General features: G+C 40.0%; 1 protein-coding gene and 1 long non-coding RNA gene across 7 annotated transcripts in view; one reads left to right on the top strand and one right to left on the bottom strand.

The window, feature by feature from the left end:
• The window catches only part of LOC138853561 (uncharacterized), a 184,968-nt gene that overhangs the window by 2,078 nt on the left and 169,664 nt on the right, over positions 1 to 13,226 (bottom strand). The gene's annotated exons all lie outside the window — the stretch shown is intronic.
• CIA30 (complex I intermediate-associated protein 30) overlaps positions 1 to 13,226 on the top strand; it is a 54,598-nt gene that overhangs the window by 35,694 nt on the left and 5,678 nt on the right. For all 6 annotated transcript variants that reach the window (XM_053801451.2, XM_053801448.2, XM_053801450.2 and 3 more), the window contains one exon: positions 13,023 to 13,085. In XM_053801451.2, coding sequence (XP_053657426.1) covers positions 13,023 to 13,085 — 63 coding nt within the window. The remainder of the gene's footprint in view (positions 1 to 13,022; positions 13,086 to 13,226) is intronic.

Genomic DNA, 13,226 nt, shown 5'->3' with positions numbered 1-13,226 from the left:
CTCTATGTACTCCTTGAATTCATGCACATATTTTTCAGCCGCTTTGTGGTCCGAACTGGCAGCCTCACCATGCCTTATCACACTATGTATGCCACTACGCTTCTTAAATCTCTCAAACCAACCTTTGCTGGCCTTAAATTCACTCACATCAGCACTAGTTGCAGGCATTTTTTTAATTAAATCCTGATGCAACTTCCTAGCCTTTTCGCTTATGATCGCTTGAGAGATGCTATCTCCTGCTAGCTGTTTTTCATTTATCCACACCAATAAGAGTCTCTCAACATCTTCCATCACTTGCGATCTTTGTTTCGAAAACACAGTTAAACCTTTGGCAAGAACAGCTTCCTTGATTGCCTTTCTGGTGCCCACAATAGTAGCGATGGTTGATTGGGGTTTCTTGTACAACCTGACCAGGTCGGCGATACGCACTCCACTTTCATACTTATCAATGATCTCTTTCTTCATTTCTATTGGAATTCTCACCCTTATTGGTGTAGGGTTGGCACTAGAAGCTTTCTTGGGGCCCATGGTCACTTATTTTCCAGAAACAGCACCGAAAACACTGTAATAATACGAAATATTCCGATTGTATGCTTGGATGTTACCGCGGAGGCTGGCTGGTAAACAATGGCACGGGCAGCACATGTGAGGCTGGCTGAGGGCGCACATTGGACGCGTCTCGGACGAAAATCGGTGAGCGGGTTTTTAAGCGGTATGCGAGGCAAAATTTTTGCGATTAAAGCAAGCGGTATGCGGATTAATCGCTATGTGGTGCCATCGGTATGCGGGGGTCCACTGTATATGCTTTCCATGTCATTCTACTTTGATCCATTCTCTCTAAATGACCAAACCACCTCAACAACCCCTCTTCTGCCCCCTGACTAATACTTTTATTAACTCCACACCTTTTCCTAATTTCCACACACTGAATTTTATGCATAATATTTACACCACACATTGCCCTTAAACAGGACATCTCCACTGCCTCCAACCGTCTCCTCGCTGCTGCATTTACCACCCAAGCTTCACACCCATATAAAGAGTGTTGGTACTACTATACTTTCATACATTCCCTTCTTTGCCTCCATAGATAACGTTTTTTGAATCCCTTCACTAAATATTACCCTGCTCACACTCCAACAGCTCGTCAGGTCCCAAATACCATTCATCTCCATTCACTCCTGTTGAACACACTCACGCATGCTTGCTTGAAGTCCAAGACGCTCGCCCACAAAACCTCCTTTACCCCTTCCTTCCAACCTTTTCGAGGATGACCCCTACCCTGCCTTCCTTTCCCTACAGATTTATACGCTCTCCATGTCATTCTACTTCGATCCATTCTCTCTAAATGACCAAACCACCTCAACCACCCCTCTTCAGCCCTCTGACTAATACTTTTATTAACTCCACACCTTCTCCTAATTTCCACACTCTGAATTTTCTGCATAATATTTGCACCACACATTGCCCTTGGACAGGACATCTCCACTGCCTCCAACCGCCTCCTCGCTGCAACATTCACAACCCAAGCTTCACACCCATATAAGAGTGTTGGTACTTCTATACTTTCATACATTCCCTTCTTTACCTCCATAGATAACGTTTTTTGTCTCCACATATACCTCAACGCACCACTCACCTTTTTTCCTCATCAATTCTATGATTAACCTCATCCTTCATAAATCCACCCGCCGACACGTCAACTCCCAAGTACGTATCTGAAAACATTCACGTCTTCCATACTCCTCCTCCCCAATTTGATATCCAATTTTTCTTAATCTAAATCATTTGATACCCTCATCACCTTACTCTTTTTCTATGTTCACTTTCAGCTTTCTACCTTTACACACACTCCCAAACTTGTCCACTAACCTTTGTAATTTTTCTTTAGAATCTCCCATAAGTACAGTATCATCAGCAAAAGGTAACTGTGTCAATTCCCATTTTGTATTTGATTCCCCATAATTTAATCCCACCCTTCTCCCGAACACCCTAGCATTTACTTCTTTTACAACCCCATCTATAAATTTATTAAACAGCCATGGTGACATTACACATCCCTGTCTAAGACTTACTTTTACCGGGAAGTAGTCCCCCTCTTTTCTACACACCCTAACCTGAGCCTGACTATCCTCATAAAAGCTCTTTACAGCATTTAGTAACTTACCACCTATTCCATATACTTGCAGCATCTGCCACATTGCTCCCCTATCCACTCTATCATATGCCTTTTCTAAATGCATAAATGTAATAAAAACTTACCTACTGTTATCTGAATACTGTTCACATATATGCTTCAATGTAAACACTTGATCTACACATCCGCGACCCACTCTAAAACCTTGCTCATCCGCAATCCTACATTCTGTCTTACTTCTAATTCTTTCAATAATAACCCTACCGTACACTTTTCCTGGTATACTCAGTAAACTTATTCCTCTATAATTTTTACAGTCTCTTTTGTCCCCCTTCCCTTTATATAAAGGGACTCTACATGCTCTCTGCCAATCCCTAGGTAACTTCCCCTCTTTCATACATTTATTAAACAAAAATACCAACCACTCCAACACTATATACCCCCCTGCTTTTAACATTTGTCATGATCCCGTCAGTTCCAGCTGCTTTACCCCCTTTCATTCTACGTAATACCTCACGCATCTCCCCCAAGCTCACATCCTGTTCTTCTTCACTCCTAAAAGATGGTATACCTCCCTGGCCAGTGCATGAAATTACCGCCTCTCTTTCTTCGTCGACATTTAAAAGTTCCTCAAAATATTCTCGCCATCTACCCAATACCTCCATCTCCCCATCTACCCAATACCTCCATCTCCCCATCTACCCAATACCTCCATCTCCCCATCTACCCAATACCTCCATCTCCCCATCTACTAACTCCCCTACTCTGTTTTTAACCCTTTGGGGGTTGACAGGTCCTCTCAGAGACTTGTTCTCAGGGTCGGCCAAATTTAAAAAAAAAAAATATTTTTTCTTTTGAAAAGATAGAGAATCTTTTCCCAATCATAATGAAACCAAAAGTATGAAATTTGATGGAAAACTTATGGAATTATGCTCTCGCGAAGTTAGCGGTCTCGACGATGTTTACACATCTGCGATTTTGCCCACTTTGAGCCCTATTTTCTGCCAATTCCAGTGTACTAGTCAACAAAAATCATAACTATTTCGCTAAAACTCCATTTTTTTCTATCAAATGAGTACAAGAAACTACCCATTTACCGATTTCAACTATCCAATAAAGTGGTCAGAATTTCGCAATTTTGCCAATTTCGCACAAATTTCAAAAGATGCCAATTTCCGAATAGGGTCCAGAACAAACAAGAAAGACATTCCTGGCACTAAAATAACAAGTTCTCTATTCATTAGTCACATCCCCAGGCCCCTCTTATATTTCTTTGGCTTTCCAATTTGAATTTTTATTCTTGCAAAAAAAAAAATAAGATTTACTGTTATGCAGACTGCTGCATTAGTGTAGAAATGGTATAAATAATATCAGCACACTTGTGAAAGAATATTAGACTCACCAGTTGATGTGTATTGGACGCTTGGCATGATTTGTATACTTTTGAACTTTGGTAAAAATCGAACATTTCTGCTACTTTGAGCTCAATTTCAAGGTACTTTTCATTGTAAAACCAGTCAAAATCATCTCAATTTCTGTAATATGTCTTCCAATCTATAAAATGAGACCAAGAAAACTAGAATACAACAATAAATACCATACGAAAATACATTGCAAAGTCGCTGTTTTAATCCAAAAACATGGTCAAAGTTTTTTTTTCTCATTACGCACTGTGTGCTGCAGGATTTTTTTATACTACTGGTCACAGACCGGGCCGCTGGGGCGTTGACCCCCGAAACTCTCTCCAGGTAAACTCCAGGTAAACACTGACCACATAGACCCATTCTTACATATGTAGGCCTACCAGCTTTCTTTCACTAGATTTGAGGGCACTAGAATTTAGGTGTACTAGTACATCAAAAACCCTGGGTCGTAAGACGTACTAGTACGTCCGAAACCCCCAAAGGGTTAACTGACAAATCCATTCGTTCCCTAGGCTTTCTTAACTTATTTAACTCACTCCAAAATTTTTTCTTATTTTCATTAAAATTTCTTAACAGTGCCTCTCCCACTCTATCATCTGCTCTCCTTTTGCACTCTCTCACCACTCTCTTCACCTTTCTCTTATTCTCCATATACTCTACTCTTCTTATAACACTTCTGCTTTGTAAAAACCTCTCATAAGCTAACTTTTTCTCTTTTATCACACTCTTTACTTCATCGTTCTACCAATCACTCCTCTTTCCTCCTGCACCCACCCTCCTATAACCACAAACTTCTGCCCCACATTCTAATACTGCATTTTTAAAACTATTCCAACCCTCTTCAACCCCCCCACTACTCATACTTGCACCAGCCCACCTTTCTGCCAATAGTTGCTTGTATCTCACCTGAACTTCCTCCCTTAGTTTATACACTTTCACCTCCCCCTTACTTGCTGTTGCCATTTTCCTCTTTTCCAATCTACCTCTTACTCTCACTGTAGCTACAACTAAATAATGATCTGATATATCAGTTGCCCCTCTATAAATGTGTACATCCTGGAGCCTACCCATCAACCTTTTGGCTACCAATACATAATCTAACAAACTACTTTCATGATGTGCTATATCATACCTTGTATATTTATTTATCCTCTTCTTCATAAAATATGTATTACTTATTACCAAACATCTTTCTACACATAGCTCAATTAAAGGCCCCCCATTTTCATTTACCCCTGGCACCCCAAATTTACCTACTACTCCACAATATTTTTGCCCACTTTAGCGTTGAAATCTCCAACCACCATTACTCTCACACTTGGTTCAAAACTCCCCATACATTCACTCAACATTTCCCAAAATCTCTCTCTCTCTTCTACACTTCTCTCTTCTCCAGGTGCATATACACTTACTATAACCCACTTTTCACATCCAACCTTTATTTCACTCCACATAATCCTTGAATTAATACATTTATAGTCCCTCTTTTCCTGCCATAGCTTATCCTTCAACATTATTGCTACTCCTTCTTTAGCTCTAACTCTATTTGAAACCCCTGACCTAATCTCATTTATTCCTCTCCATTGAAACTCTCCCACCCCCTTCAGGTTTGTTTCACTTAAAGCCAGGACATCCAGCTTCTTCTCATTCATAACATCCACAATCATCTCTCTCTTATCATTTGCACAACATCCACACACATTCAGACTTCCCACTTTGAGAGGTACTCAAGTAAAATTGCCAGAGTACATTGGCACCTCGAGTTACGAACTTAATTCGTTCCAGAAGGCTGTTCGAGTGCTGATACCAAACGAATTTGTTCCCATAAGGAATAATGTAAATTAGATTACTCTGTTTCAGATCCTCAAAAATACACTTACAAAATTGTTCGAGTTGGGAGCTGTTCGAAACTCAAGGTACCACTGTATACATAAAACATGAAATAACTTTAAAACATGAATTTTTGGAAAGTTTCCAGACATAATAGAGAGATGTAGTGCTCATGGAGCTCATGGAGAATGTAAACTAACCAGGTGGGGCATGGTGACTATATTAGAAAGTCAGGTGGGGGAGCCGTATAGCGAGTTATGGTCGTAATTTGAAATGTCCATATTAGCAAAACCCCATAAAGCGGGGCCCTACTGTATTTTAGAAAGTTACAGAATGTAATAAAAATAGATAATATTAATAATAATATCTTAATTTCTGCAAGTACATGTACATGGTATACAGGCCTAGCTGGCATCAATGACATACTACTACAGTGGACCCCCGCATAACGATTTTAATCCGTGCAAGAGGGCTCATTGTTATGCGAAATAATCGGTATGCGAATGAATTTTCCCCATAAGAAATAATGGAAATCAAATTAATCCGTGCAAGACACCCAAAAGTATGAAAAAAAAATTTTTACCACATGAAATATACATTTTCCTACACACAAAGAGAAGGATACATGCACAATAGTAGAGTAGTACATGCACAGTATATATTGTGCATGTACTAGTCTACTAAATGAAGAATAAATGACACTTACCTTTATTGAAGATGCAGCAATGACTGATGAGACACTGTGTCCTGGGAGTGCCTTTTCCTCCTGAGTACTGTAGGTCCTGTTTGGCATTTTCTTCCAGAACAGGCCTTATCACACTGTGTATGCCACTACGATTCTTAAATCTCTCAAACCAACCTTTGCTGGCTTTAAATTCACCAATATGAGCACTAGTTCCAGGCATTTTTCCCTATTCACCTGGGTGTTAGTCGACTTGTGTGGGTTGCATCCTGGGAGACAAGATTAAGGACCCCAATGGAAATAAGTTAGTCTTCGATGACACTGACTTTTTTGGGTTATCCTGGGTGGCAAATCCTCTGAGGTTAATTGTTTCTTGGTATTCTCAATAAGCCACACCAACAACAGTGCTACAGCAGCAACAGCAGCTGACGGTGGTACAGCAGCAACAGATGATGCTACAGCAGCAGCAGACGATGCTACAGCAGCAACAGACGATGTTACAGCAGCAGCAGACGATGCTACAGCAGCAGCAGCAGCAGACGATGCTACAGCAGCAGCAGACGATGCTACAGCAGCAGCAGCAGACGATGCTACAGCAGCAGCAGCAGCAGACGATGCTACAGCAGCAGCAGCAGCAGACGATGCTACAGCAGCAGCAGCAGCAGACGATGCTACAGCAGCAGCAGCAGACGATGCTACAGCAGCAGCAGCAGCAGACGATGCTACAGCAGCAGCAGCAGCAGACGATGCTACAGCAGCAGCAGCAGCAGACGATGCTACAGCAGCAGCAGCAGCAGACGATGCTACAGCAGCAGCAGACGATGCTACAGCAGCAGCAGACAATGCTACAGCAGCAGCAGACGATGCTACAGCAGCAACAGACGATGTTACAGCAGCAGCAGACGATGCTACAGCAGCAGCAGCAGCAGACGATGCTACAGCAGCAGCAGCAGCTGACAGTGCTACAGCAGCAGCAGACGATGCTACAGCAGCAGCAGATGATGCTACAGCAGCAGCAGACGATGCTACAGCAGCAGCAGACGATGCTACAGCAGCAGCAGCAGCTGACAGTGCAGCAGCAGCAGCAGCAGCTGTGCCACCAATAGTAGCGATGGTTGATTGGGGTTTATTATACAACCTGGCCAGCTCGGAGACACGCACTCCACTTTCATACTTATCAATGATCTTTTTCTTCATCTCTGTTGTAATTCTCACCCTTATTGCTGTAGGGTTGGCACTAGAAGCTTTCTTGGGGCCCATGGTCACTTATTTTCCAGAAAAAGCACCGAAAACACTGTAATAATACGAAATATTCCGATTGTATGCTTGGATGTTACCGCGGAGGCTGGCTGGTAAACAATGCCACTGGCGGCACATGTGAGGCTGGCTGAGGGCGCACATTGGACGCGTCTCGGACGAAAATCGGTGAGCGGGTTTTTAAGCGGTATGCGAGGCAAAATTTTTGCGATTAAAGCAAGCGGTATGCGGATTAATCGTTATGTGATGCCAACGGTATGTGGGGGTCCACTGTATATAGAAAGCAGCTTGTTATACAGAGCATTTCAAGCAAATTAGGTCAGTTTTGTCTCAGAATGCAACCCACACCAATCGACTAATACCCAGGTACCCATTTTGCTGGTGGGTGAACATAGACAACCGGTGTTAGGAAACATGTCTAATGTTTCAGCCCTTGCTGAGAATTGAACCCGGAACCTCAGTGTGTGAAACAAGAGTTTTTGCCACCAGGCCATGGCAAAAGTGTACTGTAATTTCAAAGCTAACATTCTGGATGTGAAGAATGTTGGTGAGCAAGATTATATAACAACACACCACTTTAATAAAAATATCAGCAAAATTTGTCAGTAAATTCTGTCGCCCACAGGATGGGCATGGGGTACATAATTAACCCTTTGAGGGTCCATCCCGTAGATCTATGGCTTTACGTTCAGGGTCCAAACCGTAGATCTACGTCATGAGCTCAGCTCACTCTGATAAACTGTGAGTGGTACATTTGGGCCTAGATATGAGAGAATACATCTATGTGGTATGTGTGCACCACATAAAACAGATCCTGCAGCACGCTGTGTATGAGAGAAAAAACTGAAATCATGATTTTTCGATTAAAACAGCGACTTTGCAGTGTTTTTTCGTATGTTTTTTATAGTTCTATTTGCGATTTCTTGGTCTCATTTGATAGAATGGAAGACATATTACAGAAATAGCGATAATTTTGATTGGTTTTAGCGCTGGAAATGGCTTGAAACTGAGCTCAAAGTAGCAGAAATGTTAAATTTTTGCCGATATTCAAGAGTAAACAAACGACCTCACACGTCTAATACACGCCAGCTGGTGGGTCTAATATGCATTCACAAATATGGTGATGATATTTATACAATCATTACAGTATTGCATAACAGTTAAATCTTCTATTTTTTGGTGTGAATAAAAATTCATTATGTGAATAAAAAATCAAAATGGAATTTATTTGTAAAGCCTCAAAACATAACTAATGAACAGAGGAAATGTTAGTTTAGTTCCAGGAATACCTACATTGTTTATTCTGGACCCTATTTTGAAATTGGAATATTTTGAACTTTGTGTTAAATTGGCCAAATTAACAATTTCCGATTACTTTAATTTGTAGTTGAAACAGTTGACTTGGCGATTTCTTGTGCTCAATCGATAGAGTAGAAGTAATACTAGTGAAATAGCTAAGAATTTGGTTGACTGGAATAATGTAATTGGCCTAAAATGGGAGTCAAAGTCGGCAAAATCGCCGATTCGTAAATATCGCTGACACATCAAAATTCGCGAGAGCATAATTTCGTCAATTTTCCATCAAATTTCGTACTTTTTGTTTTATTACCTTCACAAAAAGATTCTCTACCATTTCATAAGAAAAAATAACAAATTTTTTTTTTGAAAATTCTTGGACATTGGGGCACCACTTCAGATTTGGGCCTTGGACCCTGAAGGGGTTAAACTCTTTAACCCTTAAACTGTCCAAACGTAAATCTACGTTCACCTGCATGGCACTCCGAATATTTTAAAAAATAATATTTTTTTTTATTGAAGAGGGCAATTTTCTGTGTGCTGTAAGACCAAAAAAAAAAAATTTAGGACCAGTACTTACCAAGATATAAGACCGGGAAGTTGGCTGTGGATGCTCACCTGACAGCAATATCCAGTCCTGCTGCTTACAGAAGTGTTGCTGATTTACCTTGTTTTCTCGTTTTTATTTTAATTTATATAATTTTTATGTTCTGATAATTACAATTTATAATAGTTCTTGTGATTTCATAGCCAATCTCTGTTCTGACACTAATATTATACGTATACTGAAATAGTACGTACTCAAATAGTAACAGTCACATCAACAGGTGAACATTTTCACCTGCTTGGGTCTTTTACAATTGTCTAGAAATACAGGTTCTCCATCACAAATCCGGCATCATTGGGACCTGTAGTGTTCCGGATTACTGAGTTTGCCGGATTACAGAGTGGTTAGGTTAGAATACACTTAATAAAATTAACCAACTTGACTTACACAAAGTTCATTGAACATCGGCAAAAATAGAACATTTCTGCTACTTTGAGCTCAATTTCAAGGTACTTTTCGACATGAAAGCAATCAAAATCATGTCTATTTCTGTAATATAGCTTCCATTCTATCAAATGAGTCCAAAAGAATGAGAATACAACCATAAAAACCATACGAAAATATACTGCAAAGAGGCGGCTAATGGCTGAGAAGCAAACTCCCTTATTTATCGTCCATCTTTTTTATTTTTGTTGTACGTTAAGAAGCATCTTTCCATCATACATTGCCCAAGTTTCAATGAGATAGCCCAACAAACAACCAAGAAAAAAAAATATTTACCAAAAATCATATATGGCAAGCCCAAGCCAGGTACTGGAAATAAGTCACTTTGTCTGACTTTTCTGGGTTATCCTAGGTTCTCTATACATACACTGCTATGTATGACAATCTATGTAACTGTATTTGTGTATACCTGAATAAACTTATTTACTTCTAGTTTGTCAACTGAGTACAAGAAACTGCCCATTCACTTATTTCAACTACCCAATAAAGTGGTCAGAAATTGGCAGTTTGGCCGATTTCACACAAATTTCAACAGATGCCAATTTCAAAATGGGGTCCAGAATAAACAATGCAGACATTCCTGGCACTAAAATAACAGTTTCTCTGTACATTAGTCACGGCTACAGGCCCCTCTTATATTACTCTTGCTTACCATTTGGAATTTTTATTCACAAAAAAATAGAAGATTTACTGTTATGCAGACTACTGCATTATTGTAATAATTATATAAATAATGTCAAACCATTCTTGACTGCGTATTGGAATTTTGACTGGCAGGCGGACAGGTATTGGACGGTGACGTCATTTATGTACTCTTGAGATTTGCTAAAGAATAGAACATTTTCGCTACTGTGAGCACAATTTCAAGGTACTTTTCGTCATGAAAGCAATCAAAATCATATCTATTTCTGTAATATATCTTTCATTCTATCAAATGAGACCGAAAAAATGAGAATATCACCATAAAAAACATACAAAAATATACCGCTAAGCGGCCGCTAATGGCTGAGAAGTGAACTCCGCTATTTATGGTCTGATTTTTTTCATTTTTGGTCTACGTTAAGAAGTATCTTTCCATCATACGTTGCCCAAGTTTGAATAAGATAACCCAACAAACAACAGAGAAAATAATAATAATAATAATAATATCTTCATTTACTACATGTACATGTACAAGGTATACAGGCCTAGCTGACATCAGTGACATACTACTGTATAGAAAGCTGCTTGTTATGCAGAGTATTTCAAGAAAATTAGGTCAGTGTCCCAGGATAACACCCACACTAGTTGGCTAACACCCAGGTACCCATTTACTGATGGGTAAACATAGACAACAGGTGTAAAGAAACACGCCTAATGTTTCTACACTGGCTGGGAATCGAATATTTACCAAAAATCATATATGGCTAACCCAAGCCAGGTACTAAAAATAAGCCACGTTGACTTTTTTGGGTTATCGTAGGTTCTCTACACATATGCTGCTATGTGTGATAATCTATATAGAGAAAATAACTTTTGTTTCATGTTTATGGTGCAGTACGAGTGTATATAACAGTTAGCCCTGTGCTACACTCCGTTTTCTCTAATATAAGCCACCAAGACAGGGATAGGAGAATGGTATTTGTATACCATATCCTCTTCATACCTCTGTTGAACTGCTTGGTGTTATGCCAAATATTATTTATTCTGGAGTATTTAACATGTTTTATGTTATTATTGTTTATTATGTCATATTAGATCAGTTGTGACAGGCAAATAAGCTGTAGTGTTGACATTAGCGTAATAATAAGGCATATTCTCCTGCTTCATGAGACTGAGCTCATGGCAACCGACAGTGGCTTCAAAGCCACCTTATCTTTAATGGATAATGTACTGTGTAGGTGCTTTACATAATGAGAAGCATTTCTTTTATTCATTGGAACCATGGCTAGGGCTAAAAGTAAGCAGGTTAAAACAATAAATGGAGAAAAAGAAATTGGAATGACTTATGCAGCAAGTAGTGCCACCAAACAGTGCCAGCAGGTTGGTGTGGCGACCCTGGAAATTTGAAATTATGCTAGCCAAAATTAGTGCCGAATAACTGAAGGAACCGAATAACTGATTGCCGGATTTGTGATGGCGGACCTGTACGTATATACAAAGTATTTATGGGTCTTTGCAATGTTTTAGGCATGCTGAAGTATATATGAAACTCCTTGAAAAATGGTGTTATGACAAGCAGTGTCATAACACTGACATTGACATTTGATGAATGCCAGTGACATATGATGAATGTGTGCTGCTGTAGGGAACCCTCGCCTTATTTGTTTTCTCACTTTATTTGTTTTTGCTGTTGCACACAAACATGTCTGTATGTCTGTCTATCTGTCTATGTCTGTCTGTGTGTGTGTCTGTCTTTCCATCTGTTTGTCTCTGTCTCAGGGAGCTAGTAAACCTGTTGGTTTGTGGTTTATGAGCTGCTCCTTGATTGATGAGCACGTGACACTGCTATTACTTGCATCATGTTTATTTGTCTTATATCTACAAACACTGTATAGCACTCTGCCTGGAATTTTTGGGTTATCCTAAGTAATTTAATTTACACTGTATAATAACTGTACTTATGTATACATTTGAGAGACAGAGATATAGACAGACAGAGATATAGACAGATACAGACAGAGACAGCCAAAGCCATCCAGCCAGCCAGTCAGCCAGCTGGCCAGTCTGCCGAATATATAAGAACATAAGAAAGAAGGAACACTGCAGCAGACCTACTGGCCCATGCAAGGCAGGTCCATGTCACCCCCCGGCTTAGACCAATTGGCCCATCTAGTCAGATCACATCCACTGAAGGAAGCACGGCATCTGACCTAGTCGGGTCCAATTCACACCCACCCACACCCACTCATGTATTTACCTAACCTATTTTTACTTTCCTCTTAAAATTAGTGTTAATACGATATGACATTAGTGAATCTCTGGTGTTTGCCACGCTATTTGCTCTAGCTGGCGCTCAGTTGAACTGGTGCTCCCACAAGGTACTAAGTGGTCCCCTATTTTTTTTTCATACTGCACACACTGAGTGCGCAGACCCATTCTTTCATGTCTAGGCAACTCAGGCCTATTGCACCAAATTTGAAGGAATGAAAAATAAAACGTTGATCTACGTTCGGAGCGCTGCACACGTGCACGTAGATCTACGTGTGGACAGTTTAAGGGTTAACCTCATAAGTGGGCTAAAATAATTTGTTTCATACAAAAATTAATTTCAAAGAGTGTACAACAAAGTCAAACTTATAAGTGTTGCCACCAGACTAAAATTTTTCAAAAATAATTTGTTAAGTCTATTCTTTTCTTTTGCAGGTACCGAAAGATGGAAGAGTGAAACGTGCAGGGTATTGCAATATTAGGACAATTAGACCAAGGGTAAGTTCTGGTTATTTAGAGAGGATGGAGTAGAATGGGATGACTTGGGTATCTAAATCTGTAATGGAGGGAAGGCAGGGAAGGGGTCATCCTAGGAAAGGATGGAGGGAGGGGGGTAAAGAAGGTTTTGTGTGCAAGGGA

This window comes from Cherax quadricarinatus, chromosome 3 (genome assembly GCF_038502225.1).
Source record: "Cherax quadricarinatus isolate ZL_2023a chromosome 3, ASM3850222v1, whole genome shotgun sequence".
Lineage (NCBI taxonomy): Eukaryota > Metazoa > Arthropoda > Malacostraca > Decapoda > Parastacidae > Cherax > Cherax quadricarinatus.
This window is presented reverse-complemented; position numbering and strand designations above follow the sequence as displayed.